At 50.0% G+C, this 17,199-nt stretch overlaps 1 protein-coding gene across 1 annotated transcript; it reads right to left on the reverse strand.

Annotated features, from left to right (window-relative positions):
• Window positions 1–458: 458 nt before the first annotated feature.
• Window positions 459–14,988, reverse strand: HSPB8 (heat shock protein family B (small) member 8). The gene is made up of 3 exons (XM_024758586.1): window positions 14,104–14,988; window positions 8,007–8,070; window positions 459–2,233 (listed from the first exon to the last, which is right to left on the reverse strand). The coding sequence occupies exons 1-3, from the start codon at window positions 14,468–14,470 to the stop codon at window positions 2,074–2,076; spliced, it is 591 nt and encodes a 196-aa protein (XP_024614354.1). The 5' UTR covers window positions 14,471–14,988; the 3' UTR covers window positions 459–2,073.
• Between the last annotated feature and the right edge of the window lie 2,211 nt (window positions 14,989–17,199).

Below are 17,199 nucleotides of genomic sequence, written 5' to 3' on the forward strand. Positions count from 1 at the left end.
TCTACCATCACCATGGGACTTACCTGAGCTACTTCCCGGAGACGCAGCTTCTTCACCGTAAAATTGTACATCTACTTCCTGGGCTAACGTGAAGCTTAAGTGAGATTGGCTCCAGGTATGGAGCATGTGACCCAGGCCTTACCAATCAAAGCACTGATTTCCTGGGCTGTGCTTAGCTCAGGGATGGTCATGTGACCCAAGCTGGTCCAATAAGAATGACTCCCAGCAGAAGCGAAGAGAAAAGAGTGGCTTTTCTCGCTGGGGACTGGAATGTGGGGATGTGGGGCTGTAGTGATCGCAGCTGTCTTGTGACTACTTGAGAGGACATGGGGACACAGAAGAACAGGGGCAGGGGACGTGGAAGGCAACAGGGAGACTGGAGATGGAGCCGACACCGCAGGACCAAGAGACAAACAGTTTTATTAACATCATTAGAGACCTGAAAGCAGCGTTTAACCTGGACTTCACAGCTGTGTCCAATAAACACCCCTTTTTGCTTAAATCGGTTCGAGTGGGGTTTCCCAGCACTTAGCACAGAAACAGTTCTAACTGATGCACTCTGGTAGCCTCCCTGCTCCCCACCACCTTACTTTAAGGGTTCTGGGCTCCTGGCAGCATCAGTGTGGGGCATCCATGAATTGCTGATTGCCCCTTTTCTCCTTCCTAACAGAAGCTTGTTTTTTCAGGCAGCAATGTTCCTGGCCTCAAAGGACAAATCGGTATTGATCTTAGGCCAACACGGCATTCCTTTCCCTTTGCCAGGGATTGGCTGCCGCACACACACGTGACCCAGTTTTGGTCAATGAAATAAAAGAAAGAAATCTGCTGAGAGAGAGCTTCTGGGAAAGATGTTACCGATACAAGAGAAATGCAGACAAAAAGACTTTCGTACCCTTGCCTTCTCTTCCTATACATTGTCATATAAGGTTGAGATGCTTGGAGCTGCTGCAGCCATCTTGCAAACATGAAGACAGAACTTGTAGACTTGTCAGAGACGGCAGAGGAAAATGGTAGAAAGACTCTGGGTTCTTGGTGGCATAACAGCTGAAAAAGTAACTCCGAAATCACTCATATCTAAACTTCTTGTAAAGTTAGACAGATATTTACGTCATTTAAGCCACTATGCATTGGGCATTATTATTTGCTGCCACAAGCATCCCTAATAGATGTGGCATATCTAAGTGGTACCACATTTAGTTCCCATCAAAATGACACACGAAGCTAAGAACAAGCTCCTTTATTGTTATTATTATTTACTGTTATTTTCCCCTAAACAGCACAATTCAAATAACAAAGACACACATGTCCCACCCATATACACAGTACCACGAGTCTGCCTGACAGGCAGTCTGGCCTTTGCTTGGTTCCTGGTGGAGCTGTCTGGAGACAGCCCCCTCTGTAAAAATCCCGACTTGGACATAGGAGACACAAGAAAGGGGGGACTTTTTAGCCAGAGAATAAACTAAGGGGCTTCCAGAGTCCTTGGGGAGTGCCAGCTTGGGAACATGCTATAAATGCCTGGGTGGAGGGCAGAAGGCACTGTTTGTTTTCATGTGGTTGTTGGATAAATCCCATATGGGGATGTAAGACCTGTCTATAAGCCTGTGTAAACCAAGTCTTCAGAAACACAGCGGGGTGAGCTTCTGGGCTCCGTCAACCAAACCCTGAGGCAGGCATGGACACTGGGAGCCCAGAATGGGAACCTGGGTGATGGGGAGGTCCCCAGAGAAAAGCAACTCTTGCATAGGCTGCAAGGTAAGATACAATGTGAAATGTTATGTCCCCTTTTATTTGTTTTGCAGCTGTAGAATGTGCAACATTTTCATCACGATAGAAAAGGTAAAGAAAGAAAAACTCCCAGCATCTTGGCCTAATGCAGCGGAACACGACCTGCCAATTGCGCCATCTTGCGGAAAAACCTACTATTACGCTCTCCAGGGAATCTGGTCAATCCACCCTGACCCCCAACATTTCAGTCGCACTAAATCTACGAGTTCAGCTAAAGTAATGTATCCTGGAATCAAAGAAGCCCAGGGGTTGGGGAGGGAACAAGGAAGGGCCACGACTGGGGTCTCAGGTACAAGTGACTTCCTGGCTGTCTTGGGGAAGCTCGTTGTTGAAACTGCTCTCTCCAAATGGTGAGTAAGGGGGGATCTGGGGGGCTTCGATGATCAGCAGGCCTTCTGGGGAAAGCGAGGCGAATACTGTCACAGGATCCACCTCTGCAGGAAGCCTAGGAGAAACACACGATTCACTTATTATCTTTAATATAGCCAAACATTCTCATTTCATTTGAAAGAAAATATTTTCGATATTGCCTGGTGGGATTATTATTTTGATAATAATCCCAGCAGGCAAGTTCCACTACTATCCCCAATTTATAGATGAAGAGACTGAGATCAGAGAGGTGAACTGATTTGCCCAAGGTCACACAGCTGGCAAGCAGCAGAGGGGAACAGAATTGGAATCCCGGTCTCCGAATTCAGAGTAGCTTATCATGTTGCTCCCCTGTCTCCCCAGGCACCAGACTTTTGAAAAAAGGTCCACGGTAGGGAAAGCCAGAAGGTTCAATCCCCATAGATCACCGGTCCAGGCTGGCTCTGACTATTGTAAATGCAGGGGTCTTGATGAAAGACCCAGGAAGTAAGGTGAGCCCATTCTGGTCATGGGCAGAAGGACCCTTCCTGGAGGGGTTGGGGAGTTTTTTGCTGTGAACAGCCACCTGTAGCCACATGAACTTCCTCTACTAGGGAGACTCCTGCCAAACTGAGCCACGGAGATTACCAAGGGGCCTGCAGGGAAGGATGGAAGAGAAAGGGAACTTGCGCAGTTGCCAAGCCAAACTTCTGAAGTAGAGACAAGGCCAAGAGTTTGGACCTCCCTCTCTGGGCTGGGGATGGGCTGACCCCGTTTAACCCTTTGCACGCCAACCCATAGAACACCTGGGACAATATGACAGGGCAGCCATGGTCCACAAGCATGGACTTTGCAGGCGGGCAGACGTGAGTTCAAATCCTGGTTCTTCCTGACTGTGCGACCTTGGGCTAGTGATCCTGCCTCTCTGAACTTATTTCCTTATAGGAAAAGGGGGTTTAAAATAGCATCTATCTCTTAGGGTGGTGTGAGAATTCTGTAGGATGATGAAAGCAAAGGGCTTAGCACAGTGCCTGGCATACAGGAAGTGCTCAGTCAGCCTCACCTTCTACATTGTTATTGAAGTCATTGGCTGTACAAGTGAGCATCTTGACAGCTGAGACTATTTTAGCAGAAGCACTGACCCGTGAACTGTCGGAGCCCGAAAGGATCTCGACTGTCCAGGATGATGCTCTCATGTTACACACGAGGAAACTGAGGCCCCGAGATGGGGAGAGACTTGTTCAAGGGCTCTCACCGGGTGACCTCTATATTGAAACACGTGGTGGGAGAGCTATTCCTCCTCAACCCTCTTGCAGATCTTTCATTCACATCTAAGGGAAAGTCTCAGCTCTGTGTTAACATGCCTTTAACACCTTGGCCTCTATCTCCTGCTATTTTCTCTGTTTTAACAAAGAAAGAGCTAATCTATGACTTAGACCCTCAGGCAGGCAACACGGCCTGGTTAGAATTTAACCACATTTTGCTTCCCTTGGATTTATTTTACAATTGCCTTCTTCAGTGAACGTTTGACTGATGAGAATTGAACCTTATCAAAAGCGAGTTGATTGAAAAGAAAATCAGTCGTGAGCAAATAATAGTATGGGAAGGTAAGCACAGAAGGCAAAAACTAGTTGAAGATGGTTCGTGAACCACTCATTTGGTTTCCCCTAACCAAACAGGAAGGTCGTGGGCTTGGAAGGTGGAGAGACCTGTGTTCAAGTCCCAGACCTGCTCATCATTGGTTATGTGACCTTAGCTGAGTCCCATCATCCTCTGAGCCTCAGTTTTCTCATCCACAAGGTGCTTAATGATACCTACTCTATAGCATCCTTTTTTTTTTTAAACATCTTTACTGGAGTATAATTGCTTTACAGTGGTGTGTTAGTTTCTGCTTTATAACAAAGTGAATCAGCTACATATGTACATATATCCCCGTATCTCCTCCCTCTTGCGTCTCCCTCCCACCCTCCCTATCCCACCCCTCTAGGTGGTCACAAAGCACCGAGCTGATCTCCCTGTGCTATGTGGCTGCTTCCCACTAGCTATCTGTTTTACATTTGGTAGTGTATATATGTCCATGCCACTCTCTCACTTCTTCCCAGCTTACCCTTCCCCCTCCCCGTGTCCTCAAGTCCATTCTCTACATCTGCGTCTTTATTCCTGTCCTGTCCCTAGGTTCTTCAGAACCTTTTTTTTTTTTCTTAGATTCCATATATATGTGTTAGAATACGGTATTTGTTTTTCTCTTTCTGACTTACTTCACTCTGTATGACAGACTCTAGGTCCATCCACCTCACTACAAATAACTCAATTTCACTTCTTTTTATGGCTGAGTGATATTCCATTGTATATATGTGCCACATCTTCTTTATCCATTCATCTGTCGATGGACACTTAGGGTGCTTCCATGTCCTGGCTATTGTAAATAGAGCTGCAGTGAACACTGTGGTACATGACTCTTTTTGAATTATGGTTTTCACAGGGTATATGCCCAGTAGTGGGATTGCTGGGTCATATGGTAGTTCTACTTTTAGTTCTTGAAGGAACCTCTATACTGTTCTCCACAGTGGCTGTATCCATTTACATTCCCACCAACAGTGCAAGAGGGTTCCCTTTTCTCCACACCCTCTCCAGCATTTACTGTTTGTAGATTTTTTGATGATGGCCACACTGACTGGTGTGAGGTGATACCTCATTGTAGTTTTGATTTGCATTTCTCTAATGATTAGTGATGTTGAGCATTCTTTCATGTGTTTGTTGGCAATCTGTATATCTTCTTTGGAGAAATGTCTATTTAGGTCTTCCGCCCATTTTTGGATTGGGTTGTTTGCTTTTTTGATATTGAGCTGCATGAGCTGCTTGTAAACTTTGGAGATTAATCCTTTGTCAGTTGCTTCATTTGCAAATATTTTCTCCCATTCTGAGGGTTATCTTTTCATCTTGTTTATGGTTATAGCATCCTTTTCAAGATGAGACAAAATTAAAACTCTACATCTTTTAACATGACTCCTGCCACACCACCAGGGTCACTAAATGGCAGATCAGATAGACACCACGGAGGATGTGGAGCAAAGACACTCACGTCTGCTTTGGTTCTGGGCATCCTCCATTGATGACTTTCGGCATCCCCTGGCCTCTCACTCCAGTTGGGTGTGGAAAAGCCCCCATCTCAGGCTTTGCCCTGCACCCAACCTGACTGGCAAATTCCAAGACCTCTCCCTCTCTCCCTCATCCAGTCAAAACAGCGTCTTTCACATGGGGAAGGATGTGTTGAGAAGAATTCCTAGCCGTGGCTGAGGCAAATGGCTGGAGCATCCTGTCTGGGAGGATATCTCCAAGGAAGAATCTCAGCCTGGCTGAAGGAGCTTCCCTGGCCTCTAGTGACTGGAGCTTTTCCTGGGAGAGGCAATGAGACCTCTGAGATGGGGCTAAAGCCATCCCAGACCCCAGTCCCACTGCTTGGTGTCTGGAGTCTGGGCAGAGCCAGGAGGTCCCAGGAGTCCCAGCTGCTCTTGTGTGATTCCAGGCTTGTGGAATCTTTAATAATTTTAATTCCCATGGGCTGGGCACTGAGTCTGTACACATCCTCTCATTCCCCATCCTGAGGGAAAGAGGGATACAGGAACAGAAGTTCAGAGCAGTTCAGCATTTTGCTGCAAGTCACCCACTCAGTCATGGAGCTGGGACTCCCTACACGCAGAGGCGAGGTTCAAAAATATTTAACAACTGGCGCAGCTGGACCAACCAGAGTGGATGGATCCATGCCGAAGTGATGGAGGAGGGTCCCGGGGGCCCTTTAGTTGCTGGAATGTTGGGAGGCTTGCAGGGTCCAGGGACAGCGTTGGGATGACTGGTTGACTAAGGAGAGCCTCTGGGGGGCTCCTGGCCATGTCAGTCCAGCGTCCTAACAAGCAGTCCAGCTCAGCTGCCGAGCCTCTAGCAGCTTTAGGCACTTCTATCTGGTCAAGTAACTCCCCGCAAGCTGTTTCCCTGGAGGCCTCGGAGATGGTGAGATCCATGGAAATGGCTGTCTTTTAGAGATGATGAATTTGCTGACTTCTTTCCGGTTCAGTCCCTTTCACAGCTCTGCCCTGCCTGTGACTCCATCCTGAGACCTTCTTTCAGTCTCTTAAAAGAAGCATCAGGGCTTCCCTCGTGGCGCAGTGGTTAAGAATCTGCCTGCCAATGCAGGGGACAGAGGTTCGAGCCCTGGTCTGGGAAGATCCCACATGCCGTGGAGCAACGAAGCCCGTGCGCCACAACTACTGAGCCTGCGCTCTAGAACCCAGGGGCTGCAACTATGGAAGACTGCAAGCCACAACTACTGAAGCCCGCGCGCCTAGAGCCCGTGCTCCGCAACAAGAGAAGCCACCGCGATGAGAAGCCCACGCACCACAACGAAAGAGTAGCCCCTGCTCGCCACAACTAGAGAAAGCCCGCGCGCAACCAAAAATAATAAATAAATTATTTATTAAAAAGAAAGAAAGAAAGAAACATCAGCCCCCTCCCTCCCTCTCTCCCTCATCTCTCCCCCATCAGCAACATTTGTTCCAGCTGGCTGCGTTACTAGGGAAAGGTGTGGGTCTTGGGGATGGCAGGCGAGCCAGGGAGCACGGAGAAGAACAGTTTGGCGTTTGCCTTATCAGGAAGTGGCTGCAGCCTTTTAAGTACTCCAGAGGCACCCGGTGGGTTAGGAATGGGCACATGGCAGGAGAGACAGGACTACAGAATCCTAAAGCTGAAAGCAGCCTCAGAATTCGGTTTGTGCAATCTCTCCAGACACAGGATATCTTTGCCAGGGCGAGGGGAGGAGTTAAGATTCAGTAACAAAACAATAATAGTAACAACAAACCACCACTTATGGGGACCTGCTGTGTGCCCATCACAGTGCAGTGATCTCACTTCCTTTTCAGCATCCATCCCTTTCACAGGTGAGGAAAGGGCATTCCTTGCTCAAGGAACGAACACGGTGAACTCAGAGTTCAAAGGTCTGTTTGGGCTGTTCTAGATGCTAATTTTAACGCCCTTGGGTATGTCCTTTCACTTCTGGGAGATTTTGTTTCCCCATAATACAAGGAGGGTAATGTCTCCTTTCCCCACTGCATACCTTTGCTGCAAAGGTGAAATGGGACTGGGAAAAGACTTTGGAGCCAGAAGTACACATCAGTGGAAGGATGCTGATTAGGGGGAAGGTGAGTCTCTTCTGCCTACAGTTGTTGCCATCGGGGCCTCGGTGTGGCTTTGACTCATTGGCTCAGCCTGCTGGTCTTTCTGCTGCTTGTATAATCACCACCCCACCCCCTGCCTCAGCCCTTCTCACTCCCCTCAGCAAAACTGGCCTTTCCTTTGTCCCAATCTCTCAGCCTGAAGACCCCTCTAGGTGGTGAGTAGTGATGACAGCAGGACACCTTCCAACCTAATTCATGTGCACGCTCTAGGGAAGGCGCGCGTTCTCCTGGCCATGGGAGACTTAGAGCAAGCAGCCTTTGAAAGATTCTATTGGGGAATTTGGGGCATCATATCACATGGGTGGGTGAGTGCCCCAATTTTCATGGAATTGTGGACAAGTCATTTCGCCTTTCCCATTCTCGGATTCTTCATCTACAGAATGAAATTGTTAATCCCACCCCACGGGGCACTGAGCAGATGACTTGGCACAACCTACGTGCCGCCCTTTCTGGGAACACATTGCACGTTTGCTGTGATACCTTCTCCCCTTTAGGTGCAAGGGTTCAATTCCCTGCCCTGGGGGCAGGGGTGTGTATCTTGAAGTAGAGATGCCCAAGAGGGAGAGACCTCAGATCTCAGGTCCCAGGCATCCCCACTTCCACTCCAATCCTACCCTGAAATCCAACTGCCACGTTACTTACTGGATTTTCTTTGTGAAGTTCTTGGAAACAATGCCACCTTCTTGCTGCTTCTCTTCATGTTTACCTGGAAGGGAGAAGAAAGCCATGTGTCAGCGGCTATGTCCCTCGGGCATCATTCAGGACTCAGGCTCAGATGTAAAACCTGCCCCGGCCTCGCTGTGTGGCCCGGGGCTTGGTCTAGAGGCTCCGGTTGTCTGCGCCTCTGGTCCCTAATCTGCTAAGTGGACCCACTTGATACCACCTCCCAGGCTGCCGTGAAGATGCAGTAAGACAACAGGCAGGTCCGGAGGCCTTGACCGTGGTTTGTAGATGATTATGCGTTAGACTTGGGAAATTACAGAGTCTATCTCCTGTCTTCTAAGATGTGGCATGGCATCTTCAAAGCCTTGCGTCTCACCCCTCTCTCCTAACCAGCCAGGAGACCCCTGAGGCCAACATCCCAGAATGGGTGAGAGGAAAAAAGTGGGGCTAGTTTGCCACCCAGCTGGCTTTATAATGCACAGAGCCCTTTCCCAGCTCTGAGGATGGGCCTCTTTCTCCCTCAGTTACCGATGTGAAAACTGAGGCCCAGGGATGGGTCTAAGGGCACCCAGCAAGTGCATGGCAGCCCCAGTCTCAGAACCAAGTCTTGGAATCGAAGCCAAGGGCTGGGGTCCGATGCCCCTCCGCCTGTTCCAGCTTCCAGTTAGTTATTTGGGCCCCATTATCTGTACTGAGTCCTGAAAGAACTGCCTGGAAATAATGCTTCAACCTGCTAGAAGAAAACAACACCCTAAGGGGGCTTTCCTGAGAAGTGATACATTAGTCGCCATGGATGTGAAATTCCACCCACCCCTCCTCCTCCAGGCTGGCAGGTGAGGGCTTTTTTTCTTTCCTTAGGAAGGAAAAATATGAAATTACAAGAAGGCTTAGGCGCAAACTGGCTGTCGTCTGCAATTTATGTAACAAATTCTGAGCCCGTTGGCCACCCCCGCTTTTTTTTTTTTTAAATGGAGAGAGTATCTCTAATTTCTCTTTAAACAAATCGGATTAGCGCCTGGCAGAGCCATCAGGCTCCTATTATTACTGATTCCTCATTTGCGGCGCCACATTCCAGGGCCAAGAACCCTCATTTACCCGCGGACATCCTTCTGAGGGGCTTTGGAACTAGACTGTAAATAACCTTGTGTAATATAGTGTCTTACTGCAGTCAAGATTTTAAGCTGATAATTTATAGGTGATTACATTATTCATTACCTTTTTATTATTCATTATTCCTTTATTAATAACATTTTTTCTGATTACAAGATAACGCATGTGTATGTTTGAAAATGCAGAAAAGAAAGAAAAAAACATCAAAACCCTCGATAATTCCATCACCCCAAGGAAACCACATTTTTATATACGTTCCAGACTTTTCTATGTTACTTAGAAATGCATACATGTTATATAGTATAGACGTATATCACCCATTTTATCAAATGAGATCATACTGTATGTTACACCTGAAAATTGTTTTTCTCTCTTACTGACGCGTTATAATTATTTTTCCATATTATAGCGAATATTCACTGCCAACCTGACTTTTAATGGCTGCGGGGAGATATAAGTTCATTTAGCCAATCCCCGGCTTTGGGGCACTGTGTTTCTGACATCAGAAAGAACCTCACCGTACTGAACATTCTTGTAGCTAGGTCTTCACACCTGGCCTCATGACTTCCTAGGATAAATTCCAAGTTCTAGAATTTCGAAGCCTTGCTCTATATGTTGTAAATTTCCCTTAGGAAAGGCTGCATTAACGTAGTCTCCCACCAGCTGGGCGGAAAGGGGTACATTTACAGGAATTCATTTTTCAACGGGAGTGTCTGGCTAACCAGAACATACTATTCTGCCAACGTGCTGCCTCTTGAAGCTCAGAGAGTTTATTCTGACCTGCCAAGTCCGTGACCACCAGCTGACCAGCTCTGATACAGGCCTGTGGCCAGAGGAACACTGTCTGTCCCCTGGTCCCCTTCCCAAAGCCTGGGCCTCCGGAGACCTGCTTCCCCTGGGGACAGGCCAGTGCCTCTGACTCAGCCCTTTTGCATGCTTGCTGTCCTGGCAATAATAAATGATAATGATGGTGATGGTGAGAATAATAATAGCAAACTCTTATATTGCAGCGCTTCCTTGGTGTCCGCCACTGTTCTAAGCACCTTACCGATATCAACTGTTCATTTTTCACAAAAACCTTAGAAAGCAGGTACTTTTATTATTACCATTTTGTGGATGAGGAAATGGAAGTTCAGAGAGGTTAAGTGATGTGCCCCAGGTCACACAGCTTGGAAGTGCTGGAGCAAAGACTCCAAGGCAGGGATGTGGGTTGGGGATTGGAGTCCCTGCTCTGACATTTCCCAGCACATCTCTCTTCTTCTCTACAATGGCGGTGACAACAACTTCCTAGGAGCCAATGAGTCACAGAATTGCTTTGAAAGTTGTAAAAATACCATGTGAAGGTGAATGCTTGTGGTTTATTTTGATACTGGGGGAAAAAACTGACCCACAGAAGCTAAACCTCTCTGTCCATGCTCTGAAAATAGGGTACTGGGGTTGTGGGGGAGGATCTCTAAGCAAAGGCAGCTCTGTAAAGGGGGGCTTGGGGGAGGGGGTTAAGCTGGGTGAAAGAGGGTTTTGCTAGGAGGCCCCTGCTGAAGCTTAATTTGCATGGTATTTGGATATCTATTTACTGGGGCAGCTTAAGGATTACAACTGATTTTTAATTTCTTATTTTGCTTTCCTGTCTACATTTTCTACCATGGAAATATTTTATGTTGGTAAACAAAAAAGCAAGTATTACGAAAAAAACAAAAAAACGAACCCATCTGGAGGCCAGGGGAAGCTAGAGGTCCCTCACAGCCACCGAGAAATGTAGGTGCCGAGAAGCAGCATCAGCACTTCGGGGAAAGCCACCGGCCCAGCTGAAGAAAGAAGGGGCTGTTTCCAGGGGAGGCAGAGGCCCTGGGGTTCAGGAGAGGGGGTGGAATAAAGCCACCGGCCCAGCTGAAGAAAGAAGGGGCTGTTTCCAGGGGAGGCAGACGCCCTGGGATTCAGGAGAGGGGGAGGAATAAAGCCACCGGCCCAGCTGAAGAAAGAAGGGGCTGTTTCCAGGGGAGGCAGACGCCCTGGGATTCAGGAGAGGGGGAGGAATAAAGCCACCGGCCCAGCTGAAGAAAGAAGGGGCTGTTTCCAGGGGAGGCAGAGGCCCTGGGATTCAGGAGAGGGGGTGGAATAAAACCTCTGGCTTTCCAGTCCCTTCCTCGGCCAGGGCCTGGGCCAGCGGCCCATGAAGAGAACATTTCTTGGCTGGTGGCTGCAGGGTGGGGGAGGGGTATATGTGAGGCATGATGGAAACCATCTAGTCTAGCATTTTCCAAACAGTTCCCTAGGCCTAGACACTCATATGTGGTCAGATAAGACAGGGCTACCTCTCAGAGATTCATAAACGCCATTAGCAAATTCAATGCTCTGATAAGTCCTGCAGTGAGGAGACCTGCATTTATCAGATGCCCAGTGATATCTTAAAACACACCATTTGGCAAATACTGATCTAGTCCAACTCCTCATAAGACCAAGGGTAAAGCTGAGGCCCAAGAGGTCGTAGGATTTGTCCCAGGCCACTCAATTAGAAGCAGATCCAGCCATCCTGACTTGGAACTACCTAAGCAGGCCTGGCTTTGAATTTCAGACCTTGCCATGGAGAAGCAAGTGATCTCGGGTGACTTAGTCTCTCTGGGCCTCAGTTTCCTCATCTGTAAAATGGGTGCAACAAGCCTACGCATATTTCCTTGGAAGTCCATGTGAGGAACCAGTGAACCAACATCTGGCTGCGTTTAGCACAGTGCCCTGCACAAACAGCTTGAGGAAGAATGGGTGTGTCATTAAGTGAGGTAGGATGGGAGACTGATCTGACTTCCCACGTCCCTTGGAAGTTGCTGTTCAAATGGAGCCCCTGATAATCGATTTGATTTTTTAAATCCCTGTTATAAAAATCTCTGTATGTATTCTTGGGGGATTTGGATTCTGTCAAGCCGATGTTGCTAAGTGCACAGCTGTGAGGCATTTTCAACCTGAAAAGGCTTTGTCTGTCTTTGTCTTATTTAAGCCCCCAGGGACCCCATTTTACAGATGTGGAAGCTGAGGCTAGGTGACCCACTCGAAGCCTCTGGGTTAGTACGGTACTCAGCTGGGATCTCAGCCTGGAGCTGCCAGACCCCACCTAGAAAGGAGGATGGAGAGGAAAAAGCTCTCCAGGCTGGACAGAGTTCTCCTGAAGGGGCCACAGGGCATGGAACACCCTCCACCCTGGGGCGGAAGCCTCTGGAACCCTAATTCAAACAAAGACAGGAGGAGCGGTGATAATAATCACCTTGTTTGCAGAGTGCCAGGCAGACACTAGTATTAGCTCCATTTTACAGACACTCTGCATTTATTATCATGGATTGTCTGCACGTACTTTATCTTCCCTACAGCCTTGCAAGATGGATATTATTATGATCTCCACTCTTCAGATGGGGAAGCCGAGGCTCAGAGCAGTGAAAAGACTTTCTTGTCCATATCCATTCAGAGATTGAACAGCGGTGGTGGGATTTGAACCTGGGTCTCAAAGAACATCTAGCATTTATGTATGTATGTATGCACGTATGTATGTATGTATGTATGTTTTGGGGCCTTAATATTCTAGTAACATCAAAACAATGCCGATCCCTTGTGTTTTAGGCACTATGTACACACTTTACATGCGTCATCTAAGACAAAAATCCTTAGGCCGTGGAACCATTTGAACCCCAATTTCCAGATAAGAAAACAAAGCCCAGAGAAATGGTTTCAGGCGTCTGGCACCCTGGCCATCTCCCTCCACCTACATAAGGCCCCAGAATGCCGCCTGGCCCACCACACCCTCCGGAGCCCCTGATGTTTATAATTCTGCCCTGGGAGCCTTTGAAACTCCCCCTGAAGACTGCTCTGCTGGGGCTAGTCCCTACCCAGCCTGTTTGCAATGGCTTTTATCGATTTTCCAGCAGGTAGAGCCTGCCAGGAACATGCTTTTTAATGGAAAATTAATTGGGAGGGAAGGGACAGAAAGCTTTTCCCCTGCTGCCCTGCTTCGCAGGGACTGAGCGTCCATCTCCTCTTTCCTCTTCCCCAAAACGTTCCCTCTCCCAGGCTGGGATGTGGGCAGGCCCAGACTCTGCCTGCTGCTAACTCACGGCGTGACCTTGGACGAGTGCCCACCTGGGCCTTAGCCTCCTCAGCTGCAAAATGGGACTAGCCACCTCTGCTTCTCAAGGCTGGAGTGAAGATTATTTGAGAGCAGGAATATAAAAGCTGTAGCCCTCGGCACCTGGTAGGTGCTCAACAAATTGTCAACTTGCTTCTGGCCTCCCAATTCCCAGACAGCCGGGGTTGGAATCCTTGGTGATCTTGGGTGGGTTACTTTAACCTCTCTGTGCCTCAGTTTCCTCATCCGTAAAAAAGAGGAGACAGGCCCCGCCCCTTCTGCTTGTGTTCATTGAGATGCCACGGGTAAAGCTCTGAGCACGGTGCCTGGGAGACCGTAAGCGCTCGACCAGGGTTACCACGTCGCAGCCTTATAATGACAATTATGCCTCAGTTTCCTCATCTGGGACAACGGAAGGTGTTTCTCTTGAAACCTGAGCTAGTTACTAACACTGTCATTACACAGCATCAAACACCCCCTTCTGGACTGTGTCGTGATGCTTGGGTACGTGAACCCCACTTCTTCTTTGGCTTTTTATTCCTATGTCTGTTAAACTTATTCTTTATATTAAATTCTCTCTCTTAGGACATGCAACGTGGTTTCTATTCCCCTGCCTGTTGGCTGGCTGACTGACGCAGCGCCCAAAGCCCCCAGCAGCTGAATCAGGTTAAAATTCCCCCTAGGAGCTGGAAGAGGAGAGCTTTTCTGTAAAGAGAACTTTTATGGGCTGCATTCCTGAGCCCTGAAGTCACCTGTGTCATGCAGCCACAGCGTCCCCTCCAAAGGAGCCTTCTCTTGGCTCTTCCGGGTCTGAGGTCTACACCCCCTCCCCGGCTTCTCTCCTTCCTGCCCCCCACTCACCAGACACCTCCACGTATCCGTCCTTGGTCTTTACCATCAGCTCCTCCGGCTTAAAGCTGTGCACATTGACACACACTTTCCAGGGCTCCCCGGGGAAGGGGGGCGGGCTCCTGCCCTCGGCAGGCACCCCAAATCTGGCCACAGCAGAGGGCCCCCGGGGCACCATGCCCGACCTCAGGGTCCCCGGCCAGGCGGAGGAGAGTCGAGGCAGGGCCCAGTCGGGCCAAGGGGCAGTCAAGTCGTCGGGGAAGGGGTCCATGCCGAAGCCATCATCCAGCAGGCGGGAGGACAGAGATGAGTCCCGGAAGGGGTCCCGGCGCCGGCGGCTCGTGTAATGGCAGGGGAAGGGCATCTGACCATCAGCCATGGCGGCTGCTGAGCTGGAGGGGAAACAGAGGCTCAGAGAGAGGGAGCCACCTGCCCAAGGTCACACAGCAAGGTGATGTGGGTGCACTGGCCTTCCAAGGTTATTCTTCAGCTTCGGAAAATGCCACTGCCAAGGACAGAGGCACACACCAGGCTGGGGTCCCAGCCCCGCAAGACTCTCCAGCCACCAAAGGCGACCCTTGGCCGGTGCAGCAGAATTCTCAAGGACCCCTCTCCACACAGCCTCACCGGAGATGAGCCAGCCACCGTCCGCCCAGGCCGTCCAGGCTGTCAGCCAGAGCCGCTGAGTGGAGCGGAGAGCTTAATAAACCGGGAACGCAGGTCTAGAAACTTCTCGCTTCTCCTGAGCTGGGTGCCTCCTATTTATTCCTGCTTGGGGCTGGAGGCGGGTTCTGCAAGCACCTCCCGTCACAGGAGTATTCAGAGGTGATGAACCAGCCCCGGAGAATCTGCGGAGGGGACAGCTGGGCTCCCGGGGGGCTGGGAGGGGCCTTCGCGGCCAAGTTCTGCCAGCCTCTCCGGACTCTCCTCCCCCAGCTCGGCTGGGCTCAGCTCCGCCCTCCCTCCCGCTCCCTTCCCCCCAGAGCCTGCCCGCCCCTAGCGGGGCACAAAGGCCTGGCTATTAATAACCCTCGCCTGGCTGAGGGCTCAGATCACCCTCCTGAAATACCTTCTCCAGAGCCTGCAGCATCCCGCCTCCCCACTGGGGACCCGCGGAAGGGGAGGAGAGAGACGGGAGCCAGTGGACCCTGGGTTGCAATCCCCCCTTCCAAGCCTCCAGCATCCTCAAGCTCTCAGAGCTTGCCTTCTGAGGGGCGGAACATTCTCCCCCAGGTGGCTCTGAGCAGTCAGCTTTCCCACCTGTAAAATGGACGTAATAGTAGCCTCCTCAGGGATGTATCCTGAGGTCATCCTCCTTACGCATTCAGCAAACCATCACTTTTATATTTTCAACGTTGATTCTCAATTACATGACGCTTGCTACATGCCAGGCCCTGTTCCAAAGGCTTCACAGACATTAGCTTTGCGTCATCCTCACCAACAATCCCGTGAGGTGAGAGCACTGCGACAACCCCCATTCTACCGGGGAGGACACTGTCATGGCAAGTGTTATCCGACGGTAGCTTCTACTATGACGGTGACAGTTAATAATGATAATTATCCAAAGGTGCTCTTCAGGCAGAGTGTCTGGTCTGGGATTCCAAGCCCAGAGAAGACCTATTTTCTAGACTTCCCTGCTCCTCCCAGGTAGCTCAGAGAATGAGTCCGTAAATTGTCCTTTAACCTAAAGGCCCCTCGAGCTTGGGCTCCTCTTTCATCTGTCCCCAGCAGGTGTGCAGTTCGGGGCGTGCTATGCCCCCTCTACGGGCTTAGGGTCGGGACCCTGCCTTCCTCGTGGGCTGGGGTGGGTTGGGGGGTGTTAAGGAATGCAGTGAGTCATCGGTTGATATATCGGTTTGGTATTAAGCAGGGCGCACATGGGGCAGTTTGCTAAAAATAATAGTATGGAGGGTGACAACACCACCATTGTTTACTGTTCCCTGCGTACCTGCCACGGCAGTGAGCAGTTGCAGATGTTATCGCCCTAAACCCTCACAACAGCAGTGTGGGCGCTGTCACCACGCCCATTCTGCAGGTGAGGAAACAGAGGCGCAGAGCGTGGCCTGTGCACACCGCTGGGGGGCGGCAGGGCCTGGGTGGGAACCTGCAAGTCTGGGCTGAGCTGACAGACCCAGACCCCGCTGCCTTCTCCTGGGGCCGAGAGAGGAAGATGGAGGCGCCCCCATCCCAAGTGACTGGAGTGAGATCAACGTGCTGGAAGCTTCAGGCTGACGTCACGTTGGGTACCGAGGCCTCAGCTCTCTCTGTAATTACAGCGGGGCGAGGCTGGCTGGGTGTGGAGCCAGGAATGGGGAGAATCACTGCATGACACACAGAAGAAAGCTGGCCCTGCCTGCGACCTGAGCAGGGGCTGGAGAGGTTTCCGAGCAGGGCTGGGGATGGGGCAGTGTTCGCCTTCCTAAGCGCGAGTCTGCTGGTGGGTGTGGTCTAGAAGATGCTGCTTCTCCTTCCTCCCAGTCTTCCCTTCGATAAAGGCTAGGGAGGGGGTGGGGAACACAGGCTCAGTGACCTCACTTACCTTCTCATTTCACTGATGATTGCGGCATTCAGGCCAGCAGGAGGGAAGAGACTGCTGTGCAGCTAGAAAATAGCGACAGCAATCATTAGCATTTATCTGGCACTTTCCACGTGCCAGGTTCTGTTCTAAGCACTTTAGATTTATGTGTATTAACTCAGCTAATCCTCCCTACAACTCCATGAGGAAGGGACTTTTATTATCCCCATTTAACAGATGAGGAAACTGAGGCACGGGGAGAGGATGTGTCTTGCTCCTGTCTATATGCCCAATTAAGTAGCAGAGCTGGGATTTGAACCTCAGAAGTTTCACTCCTGATCCCTCTGCTGTACCGCCTCTTGTAATCATAGTCACTGCTCACGTTGATTGAGCACTGACTGTGTACCAGGCCCTGTGTCCAGCACTTTCATTCATCGCCTCAATGAATCCCTGTAGTTCAGAGAGGTGAAGCCACCTGCCCCGGGCCACACAGCTGGCTGAGGACTGGAACTCGAGCCAGTGGGATGTGGGAGACCCCAGTAACCAGAATGGGACAATATTGCCCAGGCCTTGTCTGGCGATCCTCCTGCGTG

Source organism: Neophocaena asiaeorientalis, unplaced genomic scaffold (assembly GCF_003031525.2).
Source record: "Neophocaena asiaeorientalis asiaeorientalis breed wild unplaced genomic scaffold, Neophocaena_asiaeorientalis_V1.1 scaffold77, whole genome shotgun sequence".
Lineage (NCBI taxonomy): Eukaryota > Metazoa > Chordata > Mammalia > Artiodactyla > Phocoenidae > Neophocaena > Neophocaena asiaeorientalis.

What these genes read in the sequence shown, in the direction of transcription:
- HSPB8 (XM_024758586.1), bottom strand. Translation starts at nt 14,470, where the DNA reads ATGGCTGATGGTCAGATGCCCTTCCCCTGCCATTACACGAGCCGCCGG. An exon ending in CGGATACGTGGAGGTGTCTG is followed by an intron (nt 8,071 to 14,103) that starts GTGAGTGGGGGG and finishes TCTCCCTTCCAG; the next exon opens with GTAAACATGAAGAGAAGCAG. An exon ending in AACTTCACAAAGAAAATCCA is followed by an intron (nt 2,234 to 8,006) that starts GTAAGTAACGTG and finishes TGTTTCTCCTAG; the next exon opens with GCTTCCTGCAGAGGTGGATC.